The 27,153-nt window shown below is 35.9% G+C and overlaps 1 protein-coding gene across 1 annotated transcript in view; it reads right to left on the bottom strand.

Annotated features, from left to right (window-relative positions):
• Positions 1-252: 252 nt before the first annotated feature.
• Positions 253-27,153, bottom strand: part of LOC148948623 (compound eye opsin BCRH2-like) — an 88,521-nt gene continuing 61,620 nt past the window's right edge. The window contains exons 5-6 of the mRNA XM_089094517.1: positions 5,271-5,488; positions 253-503 (exon numbers count right to left, since the gene is read on the bottom strand). Of these exons, the coding sequence (XP_088950643.1) occupies positions 398-503; positions 5,271-5,488 (324 nt within the window). The 3' untranslated portion in view covers positions 253-397. The remainder of the gene's footprint in view (positions 504-5,270; positions 5,489-27,153) is intronic.

Genomic DNA, 27,153 nt, shown 5'->3' with positions numbered 1-27,153 from the left:
TCCTGATCACTCTCATGATTCATAGATAACATTTAATAAAAGTGCATAGACAATGCATCTTGCTTTAATCAGAATTAGGCTATGAACAAATGTCTGTCTATTTTAAAGGTCCTGGTATACGGCCTTCTCCCGAACCTCGTTAGTATAGACAGTCCTTACTTTTTGATTCAGGACCGAAAGTAGAATAAAATATTATTTTTAATTATCCATCGAAAAGTTACACAATATATCTCCTATTGTTGTCTATACCTATATGTATATACATGTTTAATTTGATAAACTTGCTAAAAGATTCTCATATATTCAAGCTTCACCCTACATAGGCCTGTTGAAGGTTTTCCAAGCTATTCTCTATAAACACTACTGGATAACTATCTGATTCTTCTTGAATTCTGTTTCAGCTAGTTGTGACTGTTTTCTCGGAACTGGAGTCATTAGATGGCTTAATTTCTTGCTCATTAATACAGACCCATGGAGCATATTCTTTAAGTGCCAATCTAAACCTAAAATATACATTGAATTAGTGTTTTCTTCCTAATATTGGTAACTCTTAACAAAAACATAATTTATTCAAGGACGTACAGGTGCACAAACACAAATCTCTCTCTTAGGGGGGAGGGGGCTTGAAATGAGAAAAGACATATTTTTATACTATTATCTTTTAGTTTACCAACATGCCTTTCCTTTGCATGAATAAAGAATTAGCCTCTCCCCCTCCCAAATCTCTTGTATGTGCAGTTGTGCAGGATTTTCATTCTTTCACCAAGTTCATGTGGTTCAATAAAGCTGAATTTGCCTGCGTTTTGATGTTATATACCAATGCACGAATCAATTATAATAAATTAGAATTAGGAAAAAATACGTTTTTACATGCCCTTGCGTTCGATCTGATAACCCGATTGCATCTAAACATATGGCTTGCTGTTCAAAAGAGGAGGAAGGTGTGGTTTGTAATGAAGCTTTACAAGGGGCACACACGTGTATCTCTGTTTTAGACATGAATAGAAAATACCCGTATAAAAAGGTCAAACTGCAAATTTTACTCTAAACCCTGATTTCTTAAGTGTCCGATTTTCAGTTTCATCGGGACTGAAACATTGTCATTGTAATAATTACATTCATTACCTTTTTGGTCATTATTATTTCGTTAATGTTGTCACCGTCAAAGTCCGATGCTGATGCTTGCAAAGCCGACGTTATCGCTGCCAATTCTGACGTGATCAGTGAAGAGATATTAGAACACCTGGAATCCCGGGAAGCCTGCCAAGGCTGGGTGGGAACAACAATTTCTCAAAATAGAATTTTCCCGTTGCGCCTTTTGATATTTTCGCTGAAAAAATTCCTTCCCTGGGTTGCGTGACGGCTGAGACAAAACGAGGTTATGCAAAAATTGCGGGTTCTGTTGAATGAGGTTTCAGTTAAACGGCTTCAGTCAAACGGTTATAAACATGGGCTTGACTTGCGAAAACTTGAATCACGGGATTTAAAGGCATAATTTTAAACAAGAAATGCCTGAAAATGTTTTTTTTTTTTGGGGGGGGGGGAGATGTCAGAGGGGGTGCCACAGTGCAGTAATACTCAGCCATTGTGGGGTGAAATGCTTGGAGTATCACTCTAGCAAAGAAATGGGCGACTTCTCGATGTTCAACTAAAAAACACTGTTCAAAACTTGAATCACGGGATTTAAATGTATAATTTTTATTACGAAATGACTGTAAAATGTCTTAGGAATGATGATGTGATTTCAGGGGGGCAGTCAAGTAATATCATTGTTCTGTGAATTGCTTGGAGTATCACTTTCTAGCAGCGAAATGGTGACTTCTCGATGTTAAAAAAAATATACTGTTTATTGACATTCACTAGCTTATTTTCGGAGCGAAAAGATTGAAAATATTCTAGGGGGCGGTGGGGTGGTGCCTTGTTGATGGCGGGGGGGGGGGGGGGTTGGTGTGTAATGCAACGGTGGTTTGGAGTGTTTTGGAATCTATTATGACAGGTTTGGGATTGCAAAAACTTGAATCAGAGGGTTGAAGTATAATTTTTAACAAGAAATGACTGAAAGATGTCAGATGGGATGTCACAGAGCATTAACAGTATGGCACTGTGGGGTGGATTGCTTGGAGTATCACTCTCTAGCAAAGAAATGGCAACTTCTCGGTGTTTAAGTAAAAAAAAACTGTTAAATTTAGGTTCATTTGCTGATTTTCGGAGCAAACAGGTTGGATATGTCTTAGGGGGCGGGGGGAGAGTACCATGTGGATGACACAGGGGGATGGGCTGTAACGTCACAGCGGTGTAGAGTGTTTTGGAAACTATTATGATGGGCTTGGCTTGTGAAAACCAGGAATCAATGGTTAAAGTATAATTTTTAACAAGAAATGACTGAAAACGTGTCTTGGGGGAGATGGGGCAATGTTAGAGGGGTGCCACAGAGCAGTAATAGTGTGGCATTGTTGTATGGGTTGCTTTGGACTAGTACACTCTTGAGCTTCAAGCTAAGGCGGGAGGTATTAATTGAATCTTTCGGTAGAGGGGGACTGAAATTTAACATCCCTGTCTAAGAAACGATGCATTTCGTTAAAAGTCTTTCAAAAATACCTCTTAATATGGTTTTAATGTACCACTAATATCAGCTCGCTCTCTCAAAATGATTGTTAGGGGGACGAGGGGCAGCCTTATATTGTCAGGATATTGTGAAATATTCATAAGTTTAACTCTAAGAACACAGGATATTTTCCTTAAAAGTTCTTAATAGGGCATAAATTTGCATTTAACATTAGCGATATCCCCCTGTTATTGCCTGCTAGGATGTTTTTTCTATAATAGATGGTTCTTTTGCTTATATTACGATAAGCCTTTTTCACCCTTTATTTTTTTGTCGTGTTTTTTAACTGCTTTTTTCTATATTTTTAATATTGTTTGTAAGTTGGTTTTTATTAATAAAACTTTTATTTACAAGCTCTGTGTTTTCAAGATTGATTGTTTGGGACAAGTAAAGAGTTTGCACAATTTAAGCAACCCTTGGTCTTTTATTACTAAAAATATCTTGAGAGTGATTGTCTCTGAGAGCTTGCCAAATTTTGACAGTACACGTTGTTCTAATGTGTGCCAAAAATAGGGAATCTCAGGTGTCACGCAATAGATTAATTTTAGAATATAATGACTAGAACAAAATACAGAGGATAACAGGTCAGTTCTCTCGGTTAAGGCACAAATCTGTTGAATGGGAATAACCTTTCGAGTCCTGGTGGGGTCAAGGAACTAAAGAAAAAAAAGAAACAACCAAAGAAAGAAAATAAGGCGTTGTACATTTCGGGTGAAAAATAAAAAGCCATTAAGTTGAAAGAAAATAAAAAATGCTTTGATCATTTCTGGGGAAAAACAATTGCTAAAAGCAGGTATTACGTGACAGTGATGGTTGCGCAATTATTACATGAGGTGTGTCCTGTCGTTAAGTTAGAAGTGGGGATTTCCCCATGGGCTCTGCCACATGGTTACATAAGATTGCGTCAAGCATATTATACCTGACAGTTTGAAACGGGTGTGTTTTGACGTCATTGGAGTCCAGATAGGTGTGTCTTGCCAACTGTGTTCCCTTTAATAGAATCGGTGACCGCGTTGCGCAGGTGTGACGACTTGAGGGGTCTAATTCCAAAATGGCCGTCTAAGGTTTTTAATAGAAAAACATGGGGAAATAGAAACACGGATGGCATTGGTTAGTAACTCCATTTATTATCAAACATATCAAAACCAACAATCACATCCAGCAACCATATATAAAACCAACAACCAACAAGCGTAACCAACAACCAACAAAACATAACCAACAAGCATAACCAAAAACCAACAAATATAACCAACAAAAATAACAAACAAACATAACCAACAACCAGCAATCATAACCAACAAACATAACAAACAACCAGCAATTATAACCAACAACCAGCAATCATAACCAGCAATCATAACCAGCAACCAACAAACATAACCAACAAACAACAAACATAACCAACTACTAACTAACATAACCAACAACCAACAATCATAACCAACAACCAACAAACACAACCGACAAACATAACCAACAATCAACAACCAACAACCATATGTTTATTTCCCTGTGTTAATCTGCTATTTGTGTCCTTAAAATCTTGCTACCTGTGCCTTTAAAAGCAGTCATAGGATACTACTCCTGGGGACATATAAGGTTTTAATGGAATGGATGGTAGTATGAGCTTCGGAGGGGGATCATTCCATTGTAAATCGGAATTTCTAGTGCCCTTTTCAAGAGCCAAAAGTAATCGGAGGTCAACTATCCCCCCTCTCATGGCCATTTTTTCCCCAAATGCATCCAATAGAAATTTTGAGATTGTCATTTTGTTCGAAATAGTAGCCACGACATTTACCTTCGCCCACCCGAAAGCTTGTTTACGATGTATTACTGTTGTCTACAGCAAGTCATTGCTGATAATTTTCATAAAAACTAAGCACCAGTACTGAAATTTGTTTGTTTAATGCGTGTTTATTGTTTATTATATATTGTGTAATGTTTTGAATTTAACAAAGTAGCACCTTTGCTAAATAGTAACTTTTCTTCATTACTGTCTGAAGAAAAATGCTCTATTGAAGACTTGGGGCAGCTACATGCCACCTTTATTAAATTTTTTTTATTGGTTGTTCAGTATCCATTATAAAATAATTTTCCAAAATAAATAAAAGTTCAAATAGGGATAAAATCCTTTTAATAGACAGTGATGATAGAAATTCACAAAAATACCAGATATTTCGGTCACATATACAGTGACGGTCACTATGTGACCGAAATATCTGGTATTTTTGTGAATTTCTATCATCACTGTCTATTAAAAGGATTTTATCCCTATTTGAACTTTTATTTATCGTCATGGAAAGGCAGTGTGGTCTCCGAAATTATCTACGTCATATTTTCCAAAATAGGTTTTCAGATATCTTAAAAACATATTTAGGCTTGTGTTTTCCACAAATGTTCCTAAGCCCCTTTTTCCTTAAGGATATCCCATGGCCCTTGGCTCCCAAAACAAGGACCAACTCTTGCCGCACCCCCCAAAAAATGATGGCACTACGCCCTGGTTACTGTTGGCCAGAGCCACTCTGGAAGTAACAGATTAAAACGAACAAATTAAAACTAAGATTTATAGCTCTTTTTTTTTTGGGGGGGGGGGGAGGGGTAATTCTCAACATAACTCTTTACTAAGATAAAAACGGTTCTCATTTAATGCTTATTCACTTACTTTGGGTGAGATATGGCGTAGATTAAAGGATTAAAACAGGAAGCAAACTTTGTGGCTAGTGAGGGCAGTTGTCCGACCAATGGATATACAATTTCTCTGTTACCAAACGCTCCAATCATACTAACTGCCCCATAAGGAGTCCAGGCACATACCCAAATCAGGACATTTATGAGGGCAACTTTGGCAATTCGAAACTCAGCAGACTGACCTCCAGCTTCCTAAAAAAAAAGGCACTCAAGTTTTTTCCTCTTTTCAATTTTGTTATCAATATCATATTTGAATATGTTCGTACATATCCTTGCATAAGCCCAGGGAAACATCCAGGGTTCGATTTATAAGGGGTTAGGGGTGAAGCCGGGGTTGTACCCTGTTCGGTTTAAGTGGATAGGAAGTCAATCCTTGAATTTTTTTTAGCCAATTCTTCATCGTAAAGAAGTCGCAGTAAGCACATGCCCGCAGAGAAATATTAAGTGAACCGTTCATGGGAAACTGCTCCAGAGATCGGGCTAAGAAGCCTTTCAGAAAATAGTTGCCTTCAATTTCTTTTTTTCAGTTTCTCCCTTTAGAAGTATTATGATCCCAAAGATCATATGCTTTGAGATCAGATTTCTGCTACGAAAAATGATTTTAAATCCTTTTAAAAAGAACTCTGTGTCAACTTAATTATTTCTTTGTAGAGAAGAATTTGTTTTGTGGAAGCTTTATTCATTTATGTTTATTTTTGTTACTATCAGCGCTGTATCGCCTAATGACTAGCATTCTGTCAGTGAGGCTTCCGACTAGTGTATATATTTTTTTGTTAAAGCATTAAAACAATACGAAGCCAAGATGAAGCCTTAGAAATTATTAAATGGGATTTTCAAGTTGTAGCGATCATAGTTTTAACCCAAAATTGAAGGCCTCAAGATCGAAGGATTATGACTTTGGAGCTACCATTTTCCGTTTAGATCCTACTGTCAAATCGACAGGCTGTAGGATGTAATCAAAGAAACATTTTCAATGTTTCAATTCTCAATTGAAAAATTATATTTGTGAGTGCTGCTGGTAATATGTTTTGACCCGCTTTTAGTCAACTGATTGTCTCCAGGCTCTGTAGACAAATTCAATTAGGTGAGAACTTTTTTTCTCAAAAGATAATCAGCAAAAGCCGTTTAATAATCTTACTATTTAAGCTGTCTAAGAATTGTACTATATTACCCGTCCTATAATTGTACTATTTAAAGGAGCACAGCTAAAAATTTCACTGAGTTACACACATTTTTGGATTATTATAATGACAAGATCAATATCTCAGCTATCGGAAATATATAGCATATTACAATGAAACACACACAAAATTTAATCTTTAAGTGTAAAATTTTAAATTTGAGCGTCAGAATTTGAAGCTATGGCACATATTTTCCGACTATGTAATTTTAAGATTTATTTGTTAGTTTTCAGACAATATATAGCTTATCCCAGTAAAAACCAAAGTGAAATAAATTTTAAAATTAAAAAAATTAAAGCTGCGACATATATTTTAATGATTGAGGTACTATTAGGATTAATATCTTAGCTTCTAGAAAATAATTAATTTGTCATTACAAAACCTAAGGAACTGATAAAATAAAAGCCATAAAAACTTTAAATTAGTTTCACTAATTGAAAAAAAGATTAATTCTGGTTTTAAAACCACTCTGTGTGATTGGATTGATCCAAATTTCTTTTCTATTGAAGATTTCTATAGAAAACTCAGAAACGCTGGAGTACTTTGCAGGATCAACAACCCAAAGAAGTGTGATTATTTGCGCAAAAGCAGAAAAATTCGGACTAAAATGTGCCCTAATTCTTCCAGTTAACATAGAAATACTTCGTTGAAGAATCAAATTCACTAAACTTATCATTTTAATGAATAATAAGAAATTACTTTCTGGTTTTCACTGTAATTTTGCTAAATCCTAAGCCGTTAGTTACATTTGTATTCCCATATTTATCCTACTTTTACCTACACTCAAGAGGGGAACAATCATAATCTTTGTACCGACTAATCTTCTTTCCCTTGAATTAGCGTGGTTTATACACAAGTTTTATACATTTGCTTAGTTCATTTTTGCCATTCGATCAACATCCAACCCTCGGTTTTACTAATAACTCTTTTGTTTGTAAAACCTTGGTTTTACTTTACACTTATAAGGCGTTTTTTGAAATGCCATCCAACTGTCCTTAAACTATCCTTCTTAGAATGACGAACTGAGCTCCATACGCCATTTCACTACTTTAGTTTTGCTTTTGACCGTCAAGTTTTAAAATCAAACAACATTCAAAGTGAAACCGTTCTTACCATTCTTTATCTGAAGAATGATAAGAATTTGTTTTTTTTTATGTGCATCACAGTTTTTATATATTAGAAAAGTTTCTGCCAGCAGTTTTGGTATCAATACCTGCATTTTTAGAAAAAAATATAAGGAAAATAGCCTTAGCACTCAAATACAAATTTAAAAATTCTGCCCTATTCCATCAAAATTCCTGTTGTAGCTTTAGATTGACTGTTTCTAATGCCATGTTAAAAAACTGGTGGTATCTTGTCATAGCATTGCTTTTAATAGCTATTTGCTTTCTTATAAAGAAGTTTCTGAGAAGCAAATATAAAGAAAAACACACATGAGAAGTAAATTCCTTAACTTTTCGGCAAATTGTACAAGAAAATACTATTTTAGATTGTTCACCTAGTTTATGTATTAGCAATTAATCAAAAACAAGGTAAAGGTCCCTGAAGTATAGATTACGGAGGTACTGCTTAACAGAACCAAGATATACAGCAAGAAAACAGTTGTTTGTATCCTGCTTCTACTGGGCTGTATCTGGGACATTTTTATTATTATCTTCTTAAAAGCTTAAACCCTCCACGGGTCTACGCTGGTTTTTAAGTTATCTACTTCTTCAAAATGTACATCCAAAGCAAATATAACCCTTAAATCAAGCCTGAAAGGCTTTAAGACTTAAAAAGCTATTTGGGACATTTTGTAAGCTCTGTCACTTCGAAAACTACAGTTCTTTATGATTCCGTCTTTTCTCATATTTTGAGATAAGCCAAATTAAGAATGCTACTGGAGCGCCATTTTGTTTTCTTGTTCAAGCCATCAAGTTTGGAATGCCATATAAAAAAATTATTCTTATTCACCAAAAAAGAAGGGAAAATCTCCTATTGTTCTGAAATCACAATCCAGGAGTGAATTGCCCCCATGAGCCTTTTCACTTCTATTTTAATTTCACGTATATCACGGCACTCTTTTACTTTTTAAATCTTCCTGGCAGTGTCATTAGATCCTCATGTGCAACGATGAAGGATTCGGAAATGGCAAATCTTGAGAAATACGAATCATAGAAATAGCACATTTTTGGTTTGAAACTCTAAAGAGTAGACGAGTAGAGCCATCAAGGCCGTATCCAGGGGGGGGGGGGCTACCCGGTTTGAACCCCCCCCCCCCCCCCGAAATTTTTGACAGAGTCGAAAATTAGTCTAAAAATACCTGCAAAGACAAAACCTTACCAGAAAAAAAATATGCTCCCACACTAAATCCTATTGGATTTTGTGGGTTAGCGGTTCTGATCAGCTTACGCAATTAGGTAACCGTAGGTAACACCATGTTCACCTGACCTTGCATAGTAAATTAGGGTTAATAATATGCGCTCTGATCAGCTTACGAAATTAGGTAACCCCATGTTCACCTGACCTTGCATAGTAAATTAGGGTTAATAATAGGGCGTATTATTAAATAGGGCGACCAATTGTTGAGACGGTGATATTTTGTGGGCGGCAACAACTTGCCCTTCGTGGTACCAACGATTCCGGCCCCATTTCGGTCTCGGATCCAGAACCTTCTCGCAATGATGGCAACTTCCGAGCACTACTGCGGCTGAGGGCGAGACACGGTGACGATGTTCTGAAGAACCACCTTCTTTCTGCGGCCGGAAATGCCACATATCTTTCTCCCATCATCCAGAATGGTATTATCACCGCATCTGGGGAGCTTCTTCAGCAGTCTATTATGCAAAGAGTAAACACAAGTCCATGCTTTTCGGTGCTTACCGATGAAACAGCGGACGCTTCGAATGCCGAGCAGCTGTCTGTTTGCGTCCACTACACTTTCAAAGAGAACTTCCTTGGTTTTACCCCAGTTTCTGATTTGACTGGGCAAGGTCTGGCTTCATCAATCCTGCAATTTCTCGAAAGCCTTGGTCTTAATCTGAACAAGATGGTTGGTCAGGATATGACGGTGCAGCAGCGATGAGGGGGCATCTTAGGGGTGTCCAGGCTGTTACACGTGAAAAGTATCCGAAGGCGCTTTACGTCCATTGTAGTGCGCGCAGTCTCAACTTGGTCATCTCTTCTGTAAGCTCTTTTCTGGCGTTTAAGCATTTCTTCGGTGTCTTGTCACAAGTCTGCAGTTTTTACCATACTTCCCCACTCAGGACACAGAATTTAAAAGAGAAGATCAACGAAATACTACCGGATTCGAGGAAACATACTTTAACCGGACTCTGCGAAACAAGATGGGTGGAGCACCACGATTCAGTCGTGCGTTTTCTTGAGCTCTACCGACTAATACTGCGATCCCTGGAAGCTCTTGAAGAGAACGAAAAGGCAGAAACTTCTGCAAAAGCAGCGCAGTTGCTGGACACGATGAACCAGTCGCAATTTGTTGTGTGTCTCCATGTGGTGAAAGAGCTTTTCTGCCTTACGCTTCCACTGTGCAAGACTCTTCAGTCAGTTGACTGTGATTTGGCAGCTGCATGCAGGCACGTAAAAACTGTCCTTTCAAAAACAAAGGAAATGCGAGGAAGTGCTGCTACTGCTTTCACGTCTATTTTCGACGAAGCTCAGCGTTTTTCCAGTGACTTACGACTGGAGATGACTCGTCCAATGACGAGAGGTGGCCGGAGTATGCACGCAGAAGATCCAGACCTTTTCAACCACTATAGAACCTCGATCTTTATTTCTTTCCTGGACCACTTCATTACCCAGCTGAAACAACGATTTGTGCTTCACCAGAAACTTCCAAATCTGTTAAAGCTCAGCGTCCTTTCTCCTGCCAAAATTTTTTCTGTCGATCTGAAGGCATTAAACCTGGAGTCATTAGTTGAATTGTATGGCGATATTCTTCCCGAGCCAGACTGTCTGAAGCAAGAAATTGAGCTATGGCGCATCAAGTGGGAGAATGTTCCGGTATCAGAGAGGTCTACTTGTGCTGTGTCTTCGCTTCAGGCATGCGACGCTACCTTTTTTCCAAGTGTTTTTCTTCTGCTGGCTGTTCTTGCGACGTTACCTGTTAGTACTGCTACTCCGGAAAGAAGTTTCTCAACGCTCAGAAGGCCCAAAACCTGGCTGAGAAATTCAACAGGAGAAGAACGATTGAGTGGCTTAGCCCTCCTTGCAGTCCAAAGGGACGTTGACATCTGCCCTGACAAGGTCATCGAAATTTCTGCAGGGAAGAAAAATCGTCGCCTGGATTTGATATACTGCTGATATACTTCCGATTTACAATAGCATAATCAATAAGTCCTGCTGTTTTATGACCGAACACTATATTGGTTAATCAAACTGTTATTCCTACAAAATTGTAGCAGTCTGTAGCCATTACTGTCTTCTTTTCTTATACCAAATTTACCTAAACTATGATACTATCTATCCTTATTTCTACTGACCTGGGCGTTAAAATATCCTATTAAAAAAAAACATATTCTACCTGGGATCCTGTTTATTTACTCCTGTAACTGTAAGTAAAATTCATCCGAGTAAAAATTATCTCAGTAAGTCGGTCCAACGAGGCGTATACGACTACAACTGATGCACTGAACTTTTAGTTATTTAATGAGTGATTTGTATTCTATTATTAATACTTTCCCATCCTAGACAAGACTTAGCAGCTTCCTTATTCATCATGAGCCCTACTCCTTGTCTATGTACTCCATCCTTCCTGCCTGAATAAACAAATTCTATATCACCTAATTTGAGAGTTCTTACCCCTGGCATATGAGTTTCTGAAACTCCTAATACGTCCAGTTCAATCGTCTTAACTCGTCAGTCGAAATGTTGGTACGATAGTTATTCTTTAGCGTCGTTACATTCCAAGTTCCAATTTTCATATTCTTTATATCATTGAAATTATTTTGGCCTCAGGGAAAGCAATGGTCCCGGATGCCAGTACAAAAAGGGGACAAACACATCTTCCCAAGTCTACAAAGAAGCGCTTAATAAGACCTCCAGTATGACTTAAAACCGGACAGCAAGAAGTCCCTAGGACCTCCAGTATGGATGGATGCTTTGTGCAATCCTGGGCCAATCTTGGTCACAACATGGTCTTCAGCACTTGGTGACACTCTTCTATCAACAAGAGTTGAAATCTTGCACAGGCAGTCTCAACCTTATTACCTCCGACTTATTATATATTCATGCCTACAAATATTATGCTACTACGGGGAGGCAACCCATAGTAGATAAATTAGCTAGGAAGAGGTTTTTTAACCCGAAAACGCCCGCCAAAACAGACCAAGCCCAGAAGAATTATCCATTAATGAGAATCCCGTGCGAATGCTGTGTCGTTAACTTGACTACATTTGTTAGGCTACATATATCGTTTACATATGCTGATATTTATTCCTTAAAGTCTTAATAATTTTTGATTTGTTAAAGTTAAAAAAGTTAAAACATTTAAGATTTTTTTACAGTAAGGATATAAAGTATATTCTTTCCTTGAGAAGGCATAGGGATTTTGAGCCCTACTAATGTTAATTTCTGCTTTTTTTGGAATTGACTTGGTTATTTATTGTAATTTCTGTTTGTTTATCACTAGTTTTTGGTTTAATTTGAGTTTACTTTTCTTTGAAAAACTTATTTTGTATATTTTTTTTATAGTGAGATTGTTCAATTTATTATATATTAAATAAAAAAACAAGTTTTTTAAACTGAAAGTAAGGAGCAACAATATAACCTAAAACGAACAGAAATTATTCCGTATATGAAAGGGGGCTGTCCCCTCCTAAACGCCTCGCTCTTTAAGCTAATTTTTTTATTGTTTTAAGAAATGAAGTAGTCAAACAGAGTCAAACTTTAGCGCAAAGAGCGAAGCTTTGAAGAGGGTACAGCCCCTTTCATATACGGAATAATTTCTGTTCGTTTTACGTTATAATTTTGTTCCTTACTTTCAGTTTAAAAAACTTGTTTTTTTTATTTAATTTCTGATCGTTTTTTAGTTAATGCAGCTTTTGTTTTAGCTCCCGTCATTGAATAAGTAAACAAATTTGCATAAAAATTTTACTTTTCTTTTGCTAAATGGCTGTCTCTAAATTTGGTTCTGACGTAATTAGTAGAGATGCCCTAATATCTCCGGTACCCACACCAAATATGGGCATAGAGTCCCTAGGGAGATGGATTTTGTCAGTGAGAATGGAAAAACAGGAACTTTCTCACATTTATTTGATGTTTTTCATGGATGATTTATGGTTTTTGTCAGTGAGAATGAAAAAACAGGAACTCTCTCACATTTATGTCTGTTTTTATGGATTTTGTCAGTGAGAATTAAAAAACAGGAACTTTCTCAAATTTATTTGATGTTTTTCATGGATATTTTATGGATTTTGTCACTGAGAATGAAAAAACAGAAACTCTCTCACATTTATGCCTATGTTAATGGATTTTTTCAGGGAGAATGAAAAAACAGTAACTCTCACATTTATATCTGTTTTTATGGATTTTGTCAGTGAGAATGGAAAAACAGGAACTTTCTCACTTTCATGGATTATTGAGTCATTAATCAAATTGTTTCCGGGCAAGGTTAATTAGTGTCTGACAGATGACGTCTATGTTAATTAATGTCTTTGATATATTTCCAAAGAGAAATGTTTCCGAGGCAAAGTTTAGATCACACATGACAGATGATGTCATGATTGATTGGCATGAAAGGGGAATTAATTTGTTGTTTCTAAGGGGAATTATTGATTTACGAAAGGGGTATTAATTTGTTGTTTCTAAAGAGAACTGTCTCCAAGCGAATGTTTAGATCTTAGCGATGAAGAGATTGATTCACGAAAGGGTTTCCAAATAATTTGAAATGTGTCAGCGCAGAGATGCCAAACAAAAGGAACACGCTGAAATTACGTTTAGGGATTAATTGGGCGAAACTGTTTTAGACAGGATATGGAATTATTTCGGCGAAACAGTTAGAGATATTTTAAAAGATGATTTAAAAGATGATTTTAGAAGAGGATTTGAGGGTGAAACTCTGTGGTCGTTATAATACACAAGTTGTATTTTAAAAGTATCGTGAGGTCGTCTACCCCAACCCCGAAGGGTTCCGATCCCCCTACTCCAACCCCGAAGGAAGCCCCCCGGCCTCCAAGGTCTCCCGGGCTCCCTAAGGACCCCCCAGCCCCCCCAAGGCCCTCATCCGGTCCCCAAAGGTTCACCGGGCTCCCAAAGGACCAATCGGTCCTCAAGTGCCCCCCAGACCCCCAAAGGCCCTCCCCAGACCCCCAAAGGACCCCCGGCGCCCAAAAGGGCCCTGACCCCCCATTTTTTAATACTTTTTTATGGCTTTATTATATTTTTTCAGAACAAGTTTTTTCTTAATGTCCATCCTAAACCCATTTTACAAGTTGAAGTACCCATCCTTTTCACCCACAACTTTACTATACTGATTTTTGAATGCTCCAACACCAAGCAATACTTTTCAATGGCATTTCAGAACCAGTTCCTTTCATAATATCCCTCCTAAACCCATTTTACAAGTTGAAGTACCCATACTTTTCACCCACAACATTACTTTACAGCTCTTGAAGGCCACAACACCAAGCAATACTTTTCAATGCATTTCACAACAAGTTCTTTTCTTAATGTCCCTTCTAAACCTATTTTCCAACTTGAAGTACCCATCCTTATCACCAACAATTTTACTTTACAGCTTTTGAATGCTCCAACACCAAGCAATACTTTTCAAATGACATTTCAGAACCAGTTCTTTTCTTAATATCCCTTCTAAACCCATTTTCCAACTTGAAGCACCCATCCTTTTCACCCACAACTTTACTTTACAGCTTTTGAATGCCACAACACCTAGCAATACTTTTCAAAAGGCATTTCAGAACCAGTTCCTTTCTTAATATCCCTCCTAAACCCATTTTACAAGTTGAAGTACCCATCCTTTTCACACACAACATTACTTTACAGCTCTTGAAGGCCACAACACCAAGCAATACTTTTCAATGCATTTCACAACAAGTTCTTTTCTTAATCTCCCTCCTAAACCCATTTTACAAGTTGAAGTACCCGTACTTTTCACCCGCAACTATACTTTACAGCTTTTAGGATACTTCAACACCAAGCAATACTTTTCAAAGGACATTTCAGAACAAGTTATTTTCTTAATGTCCCTTCTAAACCTATTTTCCAACATGAAGTACTTATCTTGTTCAAACACAACTTTACTTTACAGTCTTTTGCATACCACAACACCAAGAAATACTTTTCAAAAGACATTTCAGAACAAGTTTTTTTCTTAATGTCATTCATAGACCAATTTTACAAGTTGAAGCATTCATCCTTTTCCCCCACAACTTAGCTTTACAGCTTTTTGGATATCTCAACACCAAGAAATACTTTTCAAAAGATATTTCAGAGCACGTTCATTTCTTAATGTCCTTTCTAAACCTATTTTCCAACTTGAAGTACCCATCCTTCTCACCCACAATTTTACTTTACAGCTTTTGAATGCTCCAACACCAAGCAATACTTTTCAAATGACATTTCAGAACCAGCTCTTTTCTTAATGTCCCTCCTAAACCTATTTTCCAACTTGAACCACCCATCCTTTTCATCCACAACTTTACTTTACAGCTTTTGAATGCCCCAACACCTAGCAATACTTTTCAAAAGGCATTTCAGAACAAGTTTTTTCTTAATGTCATTCATAGACCAATTTTACAAGTTGAAGTAGCCATCCTTTTCACCCACAACTTTACTTTACAGCTTTTTGGATATCTCAACACCAAGAAATACTTTTCAAAATACATTTCAGAGCAAGTTCCTTTCTTAATGTCCCTTCTAAGCCCATTTTACAAGTTGAAGCATCCTTCCCTTTCACCCACAATTTTACTTTAAAGCTTTTGAATGCTCCAACACCAAGCAATACTTTTCAAATGACATTTCAGAACCAGTTCTTTTCTTAATGTCCCCCCTAAACCTATTTTCCAACTTGAAACACCCATCCTTTTCACCCACAACTTTACTTTACAGCTTTTTGGATATCTCAACACCAAGAAATACTTTTCAAAAGACATTTCAGAGCAAGTTCCTATCTTAATGTCCATGCTAAATCCATTTTACAAATTGAAGTACCCATCCTTTTCCTCACAACTCTACTTTACAGTCTTTTGCATACCACAACACCAAGAAATACTTTTCAAAAGACATTTCAGAACAAGTTTTTTTCTTAATGTCATTCATAGACCAATTTTACAACTTGAAGTAGCCATCCTTTTCACCCACAACTTTACTATAAGGCTTTTCGAATACCCCAACATCAAGCAATACTTTTCAAAAGCATTTCAGAACAAGTTCTTTTCTTAATGTCCTTCCTATACCCATTTTACAAGTTGAAGTAGCCATCCTTTACAACCAACACCAAGAAATACTTTTCAAAAGTCATTTCACAACAAGTTCCTTTCTTAATGTCCCTCCTAAGCCCATTTTACAAGTTGAAGTACTCATCCTTTTCACCACAACTTTACTTTACGACTTTTTTTTCTTAATGTCCCTCCTAAACCCATTTCACAAGTTGAAGTACCCAACTTTTTCACCCAGAACTATACTTCACAGCTTTTCGAATGCCCACAACACTAAGCAATACTTTTCAAAAGGTATTTCAGAACAAGTTATTTTCTTAATGTCCTTCCTAAACCCATTTTACATGTTGAAGTTCCCAACCTTTTTACCCGCAACTATACTTTACAGCTTTTTGGATACTTCAACACCAAGAAATACTTTTCAAAAGGCATTTCAGAGCAAGTTCCTTTCTTAATGTCCCTGCGAAACCCATTTTCCAACTTGAAGTACCAATCCTTTTCACCCTCAACTTTACTTTACAGCTTTTTGAATACTCCAACACCAAGCAATACATTTCAAAGGAATTTCAGAGCAACTTCTTTTTTAATGTCACTTCTAAACCCATTCTCCAACTTGAAGTACCCATCCTTTTCACTCACAACTTTACTTTACAGCTTTTTGGATACCTCAACACCAAGAAATACTTTTCAAAAGGCATTTCAGAGCAAGTTTCTTTCTTAATGTCCATCCTAAAACCATTTTACAAGTTGAAGCATCCTTCCATTTCACCCACAACTTTACTTTACAGCTTTTTGGATACCTCAACACCAAAATATACCTTTCAAAAGGCATTTCAGAGCAACATCCTTTCTTAATGTCCCTTCTAAACCCATTTTCCAACTTGAAGTACCCGTCGTTTTCACCACAACTTTACTTTACGACTTTTTTCCACACCCAAACATCAAGCAATACTTTTCAAAAGGCTTTATTATATTTTTTCAGAACAAGTTTTTCTTAATGTCCTTCATAAACCAATTTTTCAAATTGAAGTAGTTATCTTTTTCACCACAACTTTATTTTACGACTTTTTGCACACCTCAAGATCAAGCAATACTTTTCAAAAGACATTTCAGAGCAAGTTCCTTGCCTCATGTCCCTCCTAAACCCATTTTACAAGTTAAAGTACTTATCTTTTTCCCCACGACTTTACTTTACGACATTTTTCCACACCCAAACATCAAGCAATACTTTTCAATGGCATTTCAGAACAAGTTTTTTCTTTTTGTCCTTCCTAAACCAATTTTACAAGTTGAAGTAACCATCCTTTTCACCCACAACTTTACTTTACAGCTTTTTGAATGCTCCAACATCAAGCAATACTTTTAAAAAGACATTTCAGAACAAGTTCTTTTCTTAGTGACCGTCCTAAATCCATTTTACAAATTGAAGTACCCATCCTTTTCCTCACAACTGTACTATAAGGCTTTTCGAATACTCCAACATCAAGCAATACTTTTAAAAAAGCATTTCAGAACAAGTTCTTTTCTTAATGTCCTTCCTAAACCCATTTTACAAGTTGAAGTAGCCATCCTTTACAACCAACACCAAGCAATACTTTTCAAAAGACATTTCACAACAAGTTCCTTTCTTAATGTCCCCCCAAACCCATTTTACAAGTTGAAGTACTCATCCTTTTCACCACAACTTTACTTTACGACTTTGTTTCTTAATGTCCCTCCTAAACCCATTTTACAAGTTGAAGTACCCAACTTTTTCACCCAGAACTATACTTCACAGCTTTTTGAATGCCCACAACACCAAGCAATGCTTTTCAAAAGGTATTTCAGAACAAGTTATTTTCTTAATGTCCTTCCTAAACCCATTTTACAAGTTGAAGTTCCCAACATTTTCACCCGCAACTATACTTTACAGCTTTTTGAATGCCATATCATCAAGCAATACTTTTCAAAGACATTTCAGAACAAGTTATTTTCTTAATGTCCGTCCTAAGCCCATTTTACAAGTTGAAGTACCCATCCTTTTCATCTATAACTTTACTTTACAGCTTTTTGAATGCCCCAACACCTAGCAATACTTTTCAAAAGACATTTCATACCCACTTCCTTTCTTAATGTCCCACCTAAACCCTTTTTACAAGTTGATGTACCCATCTTTTTCACCACAACTTTACTTTACAACTTTTTTCTTAATGTCCCTCCTAAACCCATTTTACAAGTTGAAGTACCAAACTTTTTCACCCAGAACTATACTTCACAGCTTTTTAAATGCCCACAACACCGAGTAATACTTTTCAAAAGTCATTTCAGAACAAGTTCTTTTCTTAATGTTCCTCCTAAACCCATTTTACGAGTTGAGGTACCTATCCTTTTCACCACAACTTTACTTTACAACTTTTGTGCACACCACAATATCATCCAAGTTTCCACTTCAGGTCAGATTTTTTTTGTGCGCACCACAATATCATGCAAGTTTCCACTTCAGTTCAGATTTTTCTCAAAGAGATGAAAAAATTTAAAATACTGTTTCAAATTTTTTCATAGAAGATAGAAAGTTCAAGTTATCTTCTGAATTTTATTAAAGAACTTACAGTTCAATTCTAATTTGTCCAAAGAAAATAAAAATCTTCCATTTCAGTTCTTAATTTCACAAAGACAAAAGGAAATTTAAAGTTCTATTTGAAATTTCTCAATGAAGTGAAGAAAAGTTCAAGCTCTCTTCTGAATTTTCTCAATGAAAAAGAAATTAGTTTTTGATTTCCTAATAATATAAAAAGGTTCTACTTCAGTTCAGATGTTTCCCCAAAGACATAAATTTTAAATTCTCCTCCAAATTTTTTGTAGAAGATAGAAAAAGTTACACATTGATCGTGAATATTTTTCTATGAAGATAAGGAGCTAATTTTCTCATTGATGTAAAGAAAAGTTCAAGTTCTTTTCCTAACTATCCATATGAGAAGAAATAAGTTACAGATCAATTCTATTTTTCAAGAAAAATAAAAATTTTCCACTTCAGTTCAGATTTTTCTCAAAGAGATGGAAAAATTAAAAATTACTGTTCTAAATTTTTCATAGAAGATAGAAAAAGTTTTAAATTGATCATAAAAGGTTAACTCAAGTCTGAATTTTATTAAAGAACTTACAGTTCAATTCTAATTTCTCCAGAGAAAAATAAAAATCTTCCACTTCAGTTCTTAATTTCACAAAGACACAAAGAAATTTAAAGTTCTCTTCTGAATTTGCTTAGAGAAAAGAAAAAAGTTATAGTTCAATTCTAATTTTTTTCAAAGAAAATAAAAAATCTCCAACAAGCATGCATAGTGAGAGAGAAATACAAAGTCGACCTTGGGGGATTTTTCGGCGAGTATGGTTAGGTTAGATTAGGTTAGACTAGATTAAGTTAGGTTAGACTAGATTAAGTTAGGTTAGATTAGGTTAGGTTAAGGCAGGTTAGGTAGGTTAGGTTAGGTTAGGTTAGATTAGGTAAGGTTAGGCTAGGTTAGCCTACGTACGCTTCACTTAGGTTAGCTTAGGTTAGGTGAGAGACATGCAAAAAGTTAGGTGTATGATTAGGTTAGGTTAGGTTAGATTAAGTTAGGTTAGGTTAAGTTAGGTTAGGCTAGGTTAGCCTACGTACGCGCGCGTACGTAGGCTAACCTAGCCTAGCCTAAACTAACTTAACCTAACCTAACTTAATCTAATCTAACCTAACCTAATCATACACCTAACTTTTTGCATGTCTCTCACCTAACCTAAGCTAACCTAAGTGAAGCGTACGTAGGCTAACCTAGCCTAACCTTACCTAATCTAACCTAACCTAACCTACCTAACCTGCCTTAACCTAACCTAATCTAACCTAACTTAATATAGTCTAACCTAACTTAATCTAGTCTAACCTAATCTAACCTAACCATACTCGCCGGAAAATCCCCCAAGGTCGACTTTGTATTTCTCTCTCACACTGCATGCTGGTTGGAGATTTTTTATTTTCTTTAAAAAAAATTAGAATTTAATTGTAGCTTTATGATTTTCTCTTCGAAAATTCAGAAGAGAACTTTAAATTTCTTTGTGCCATTGTAAGATTCAGAACTGAAGTGGAAGTTTTTAATTTTCCTTTGGCGTAATTAGAATTGAACAGTAAGTTCTTTAATAAAATTCAGACTTGAGTTAACTTTTTATGAACAATTTAAAACTTTTTCTATCTTCTATGAAAAATTTAGAACAGTAATTTTAAATTTTTCCATCTCTTTGAGAAAAATCTGACCTGAAGTGGAAAATTTTTATTTTTCTTGAAAAATAGAATTGATCTGTAACTTATTTCTTCTCATATGGATAGTTAGGATAAGAACTTGAACTTTTCTTTACATCAATGAGAAAATTAGCTCCTTATCTTCATAGAGAAATATTCACGATCAATGTGTAACTTTTTCTATCTTCCACAAAAAATTTGGAGGAGAATTAAAATTTATGTCTTTGGGGAAACATCTGAACTGAAGTAGAACCTTTTTATATTATTAGGAAAAGTAGAATTGATCAAAAACTAATTTCTTTTTCATTGAGAAAATTCAGAAGAGAGCTTGAACTTTTCTTCACTTCATTGAGAAATTTCAAATAGAACTTTAAATTTCGTTTTGTCTTTGTGAAATTAAGAACTCAAGTGGAATATTTTTATTTTGTTTGAGGAAATTAGAATTGAAGTGTAAGCTCTTCAATAAAATTCAGAAGATAACTTGAACTTTCTATCTTCTATGAAAAAAATTTGGAGCACTTCTTTAAATTTTTTAATATCTGTCAGACAAATCTGAACTGAAGTGGAAACTTGCATGATATTGTGGCGTGCACAAAAAAAAAATCTGCCCTGAAGTGGAAACTTGCATGATATTGTGGTGTGCACAAAAGTTGTAAAGTAAAGTTGTGGTGAAAAGGATAGGTACCTCAACTTGTAAAATGGGTTTAGGAGGAACATTAAGAAAAGAACTTGTTGTAAAATGCCTTTTGAAAATCATTGCTCGGTGTTGTGGGCATTTAAAAAGCTGTGAAGTATAGTTCTGGGTGAAAAAGTTGGGTACTTCAACTTGTAAAATGGGTTTAGGAGGGACATTAAGAAAAAAGTTGTAAAGTAAAGTTGTGGTGAAAAAGATGGGTACTTCAACTTGTAAAATGGGTTTAGGTGGGACATTAAGAAAGGAAGTTGGTCTGAAATGTCTTTTGAAAAGTACTGCTAGGTGTTGGGGCATTCAAAAAGCTGTAAAGTAAAGTTGTGGGTGAAAAGGTTGGGTACTTCAACTTGTAAAATGGACTTAGGACGGACATTAAGAAAAAAACTTGTTCTGAAATGTCTTTGAAAAGTATTGCTTGATGATATGGCATTCAAAAAGCTGTAAAGTATAGTTGAGGGTGAAAATGTTGGGAACTTCAACTTGTAAAATGGGTTTAGGAAGGACATTAAGAAAATAACTTGTTCTGAAATACCTTTTTAAAAGTATTGCTTGGTGTTTTGGGCATTCAAAAAGCTGTGAAGTATAGTTCTGGGTGAAAAAGTTGGGTACTTCAACTTGTAAAATGGGTTTAGGAGGGACATTGAGAACAAAAGTCGTAAATTAAAGTTGTGGTGAAATGGACGAGTACTTCAACTTGTAAAATGGGTTTAGGGGGACATTAAGAAAGGAACTTGTTGTGAAATGCCTTTTGAAAAGTATTGCTTGGTGTTGGTTGTAAAGGATGGCTACTTCAACTTGTAAAATGGGTTTAGGAAGGACATTAAGAAAAGAACTTGTTCTGAAATGCTTTTTTAAAAGTATTGCTTGATGTTGGAGCATTCTAAAGGCCTTATAGTACAGTTGTGAGGAAAAGGATAGGTACTTCAATTTGTAAAATGGATTTAGGACGGTCACTAAGAAAAGAACATGTTCTGGAATGTCTTTTGGAAAGTATTGCTTGATGTTGGAGCATTCAAAAAGCTGTAAAGTAAAGTTGTGAGTGAAAAGGATGGTTACTTCAACTTGTAAAATTGGTTTAGGAAGGACATTAAGAAAAAACTTGTTCTGGAATGCCTTTGAAAAGTATTGCTTGATTTTTGGGTGTGGAAAAACGTCTTAAAGTAAAGTCGTGGGGAAAAAGATAAGTACTTTAACTTGTAAAATGGGTTTAGGAGGGACATTAGCAAAGGAACTTGCTCTGAAATGTCTTTTGAAAAGTATTGCTTGATCTTGAGGTGTGCAAAAAGTCGTAAAATACAGTTGTGGTGAAAAAAATAACTACTTCAATTTGTAAAATTGGTTTATGAAGGACATTAAGAAAAAACTTTTTCTTAAAAAATATAATAGAGTCTTTTGAAAAGTATTACTTGATGTTTGGGTGTGGAAAAAAGTCGTAAAGTAAAGTTGTGGTGAAAACGACGGGTACTTCAAGTTGGAAAATGGGTTTAGAAGGGATATTAAGAAAGGATGTTGCTCTGAAATGCCTTTTGAAAGGTATATATTGGTGTTGAGGTATCCAAAAAGCTGTAAAGTAAAGTTGTGGGTGAAATGGATGGATGCTTCAACTTGTAAAATGGTTTTAGGATGGACATTAAGAAAGGAACTTGCTCTGAAATGCCTTTTGAAAAGTATTTCTTGGTGTTGAGGTATCCAAAAAGCTGTAAAATAAAGTTGTGAGTGAAAAGGATGGATACTGCAAGTTGGAGAATGGGTTTAGAAGTGACATTAAGAAAAAAAGTTGCTCTGAAATGCCTTTGAAAGGTATTGCTTGGTGTTGGAGCATTCAAAAAGCTGTAAAGTAAAGTTGTGGGTGAAAAGGATTGGTACTTCAAGTTGGAAAATGGGTTTAGAAGGGACATTAAGAAAGGAACTTGCTCTGAAATGCCTTTTGAAAAGTATTTCTTGGTGTTGAAGTATCCAAAAAGCTGTAAAGTATAGTTGCGGGTAAAAAGGTTGGGAACTTCAACATGTAAAATGGGTTTAGAAAGGACATTAAGAAAATAACTTGTTCTGAAATACCTTTTGAAAAGTATTGCTTGGTGTTGTGGGCACTCAAAAAGCTGTGAAGTATAGTTCTGGGTGAAAAAGTTGGGTACTTCAACTTGTAAAATGGGTTTAGGAGGGACATTAAGAAAAAAAAGTCGTAAAGTAAAGTTGTGGTGAAAAGGATGAGTACTTCAACTTGTAAAATGGGTTTAGGAGGGACATTAAGAAAGGAACTTGTTGTGAAATGCCTTTTGAAAAGTATTTCTTGGTGTTGGTTGTAAAGGATGGCTACTTCAACTTGTAAAATGGGTTTAGGAAGGACATTAAGAAAAGAACTTGTTCTGAAATGCTTTTGAAAAGTATTGCTTGATGTTGGGGTATTCGAAAAGCCTTATAGTAAAGTTGTGGGTGAAAAGGATGGCTACTTCAACTTTAAAATTGGTCTATGAATGACATTAAGAAAAAAACTTGTTCTGAAATGTCTTTTGAAAAGTATTTCTTGGTGTTGTGGTATGCAAAAGACTGTAAAGTAGAGTTGTGAGGAAAAGGATGGGTACTTCAATTTGTAAAATGGATTTAGCATGGACATTGAGATAGGAACTTGCTCTGAAATGTCTTTTGAAAAGTATTTCTTGGTGTTGAGATATACCAAAAGCTGTAAAGTAAAGTTGTGGGTGAAAAGGATGGCTGCTTCAAGTTGGAAAATAGGCTTAGGGGGGACATTAAGAAAAGAACTGGTTCTGAAATGTCATTTGAAAAGTATTGCTTGGTGTTGGAGCATTCAAAAGCTGTAAAGTAAAATTGTGGGTGAAAAGGAAGGATGCTTCAACTTGTAAAATGGGCTTAGAAGGGACATTAAGAAAGGAACTTGCTCTGAAATGTCTTGAAAAGTATTTCTTGGTGTTGAGATATCCAAAAAGCTGTAAAGTAAAGTTGTGGGTGAAAAGGATGACTACTTTAACTTGTAAAATTGGTATATGAATGACATTAAGAAAAAAACTTGTTCTGAAATGCCTTTTGAAAAGTATTGCTAGGTGTTGGGGCATTCAAAAGCTGTAAAGTAAAGTTGTGGATGAAAAGGATGGGTGCTTCAAGTTGGAAAATAGGTTTAGGAGGGACATTAAGAAAAGAGCTGGTTCTGAAATGTCAGTTGAAAAGTATTGCTTGGTGTTGGAGCATTCAAAAGCTGTAAAGTAAAATTGTGGGTGAGAAGGATGGGTACTTCAAGTTGGAAAATAGGTTTAGAAGGGACATTAAGAAAGGAACTTGCTCTGAAATGTCTTTTGAAAAGTATTTCTTGGTGTTGAGATATCCAAAAAGCTGTAAAGTAAAGTTGTGGGTGAAAAGGATGGCTACTTCAACTTGTAAAATTGGTCTATGAATGACATTAAGAAAAAAACTTGTTCTGAAATGTCTTTTGAAAAGTATTTCTTGGAGTTGTGGTATGCAAAAGACTGTAAAGTAAAGTTGTGTGTGAAAAAGATAAGTACTTCAAGTTGGAAAATAGGTTTAGAAGGGACATTAAGAAAATAACTTGTTCTGAAATGTCCTTTGAAAAGTATTGCTTGGTGTTGAAGTATCCTAAAAGCTGTAAAGTATAGTTGCGGGTGAAAAGTACGGGTACTTCAACTTGTAAAATGGGTTTAGGAGGGAGATTAAGAAAAGAACTTGTTGTGAAATGCATTGAAAAGTATTGCTTGGTGTTGTGGCCTTCAAGAGCTGTAAAGTAATGTTGTGGGTGGGAAGGATGGGTATTTCAACTTGTAAAATGGGTATAGGAGGGATATTAAGAAAGGAACTGGTTCTGAAATGACTTTTGAAAAGTAATGCTAGGTGTTGGTGCATTCAAAAGCTGTAAAGTAAAGTTGTGGGTGAAAAGGATGGGTGCTTCAAGTTGGAAAATGGGTTTAGAAGGGATATTAAGAAAAGAACTGGTTCTGAAATGTCATTTGAAAAGTATTGCTTGGTGTTGGAGCATTCAAAAGCTGTAAAGTAAAATTGTGGGTGAGAAGGATGGGTACTTCAAGTTGGAAAATAGGTTTAGAAGGGATATTAAGAAAAGAACTTGTTGTGAAATGCATTGAAAAGTATTGCTTGGTGTTGTGGCCTTCAAGAGCTGTAAAGTAATGTTGTGGGTGAAAAGTATGGGTACTTCAACTTGTAAAATGGGTTTAGGAGGGATATTATGAAAGGAACTGGTTCTGAAATGCCATTGAAAAGTATTGCTTGGTGTTGGAGCATTCAAAAATCAGTATAGTAAAGTTGTGGGTGAAAAGGATGGGTACTTCAACTTGTAAAATGGGTTTAGGATGGACATTCAGAAAAAACTTTTTCTGAAAAAATATAATAAAGCCATAAAAAAGTATTAAAAAATGGGGGGTCAGGGGCCTTTGGGGCGCCGGGGGTCCTTTGGGGGTCTGGGGGGCACTTGAGGGCCGATTGGTCCTTTGGGAGCCCGGTGAACCTTTGGGGACCGGGTGAGGGCCTTGGGGGGGCTGGGGGGTCCTTTGGGAGCCCGGGAGACCTTGGCGGACCGGTGGCTTCCTTCGGGGTGGGAGTAGGGGGATCGGAACCCTTTGGGGTTGGGGTAGACGACCTCACGATACTGTTAAAATACAACTTGTGTATTATAACGACCACAGAGTTTCACCCTCAAATTCTCTTCTAAAATCATCTTTTAAATCATCTTTTAAAATGTCTCTAACTGTTTCGCCGAAATAATTCCATAACCTGTCTAAAACAGTTTCGCCCAAATAATCCCTAAACGTAATTTCAGCGTGTTCCTTTTGTTTGGCATCTCTGCGCTGACACATTTCAAATTATTTGGAAACCCTTTCGTGAATCAATCTCTTCATCGCTAAGATCTAAACATTCGCTTGGAGACAGTTCTCTTTAGAAACAACAAATTAATACCCCTTTCGTAAATCAATAAGTCCCCTTAGAAACAACAAATTAATTCCCCTTTCATGCCAATCAATCATGACATCAGCTGTCATGTATGATCTAAACTGTGCCTCGGAAACATTCTCTTTGGAAATATATCAAAGACATTAATTAACTTGACGTCATCTGTCAGACACTAATTAACTTTGCCTGGAAACAATTTGATTAATGACTCAATAATCCATGAAAGTGAGAAAGTTCATGTTTTTCCATTCTCACTGACAAAATCCATAAAAACAGATATAAATGTGAGAGAGTTCCTGTTTTTCCATTCTCACTGACAAAATCCATAAAAACACACTTAAATGTGAGAGAGTTTATTTTTTTTCATTCTCGGTGAAAAAATACATAAAATATAAATGAAAAACATAAAATAACTGTTAGAGAGTTCCTGTTTTTTCATTCTCACTGAGAAACTCCATAACAACACACATAAATGTGAGATAGTTCCTGTTTTTTCATTCTCACTGACAAAACCATAAAACATCCATGAAAAACATCAAATAAATGTGAGAAAGTTCCTGTTTTTCCATTCTCACTGACAAATCCATCTCCCTAGGGACTCTATGCCCATATTTGGTGTGGGTACCGGAGATATTAGGGCATCTCTACTGTAATTTACAAATAAACTTACGTAACGAACTTCTATATTCGTATATTTTTCTTCTGGCAAAAAATACAAAGTTGCAGATTTTTGCAGATATGAGCTTATAAGCTCAAAATATATAAATAATTAGATATGAGCAGATATGAGCTTATATTTATATAAATATATAAATAAAATTTATATATTTAGAATTAGCATTATAAGCCCATTCTTTTGATACATTTATTGACATCAAAATTCCGTTTTTAAAAGTTCGATTACTACTGAGCCGTATCGCTTGTTTTTTTTTATTGTTTTGTTTATTACGTATATGTTATTACGTATATGAGGGGGTTCTCCCCTTAGTCAATACCACGCTCTTTACGTTAAAAGTTAAAAAAAAATTTAATTCACAAACCCCTGAATCACAAATACCGTTTAATTAGAATAGATAGCTATTTTGAAAGCACTAAAAAAAAAACTGTAGCGTAAAGAGCGAGGTATTGACTTGGGGGAGACCCCCCTCATATGCGTTATAATTTCTGTTCGTTTTAATTTCTAACGTTGCTTCTTAGTTTCAGTTGAAAAAACTTGTTTTTTTTTAATTTAATTTCTGATCGTTTTTTAAATAATACTTGGAAATCCGGCGCCCCCTTCATAGAAATGTCCTTTACCCAAAAAAAAATCCTCAATGGAAAGATTCTCCCGATTAACCCCCTCCTCCAGCCCCCCATCAGAAATAAATCATTCCTGAAAATGTCTGTATACTTCACAATCACCACTACAATATTTA

Source organism: Artemia sp. Qi Xiang Cuo, chromosome 9 (assembly GCF_049724085.1).
Source record: "Artemia sp. Qi Xiang Cuo chromosome 9, ASM4972408v1, whole genome shotgun sequence".
Lineage (NCBI taxonomy): Eukaryota > Metazoa > Arthropoda > Branchiopoda > Anostraca > Artemiidae > Artemia > Artemia sp. Qi Xiang Cuo.
The sequence above is the reverse complement of the archived record's forward strand: the minus strand, read 5'-3'. Positions and strand labels throughout refer to the sequence as shown.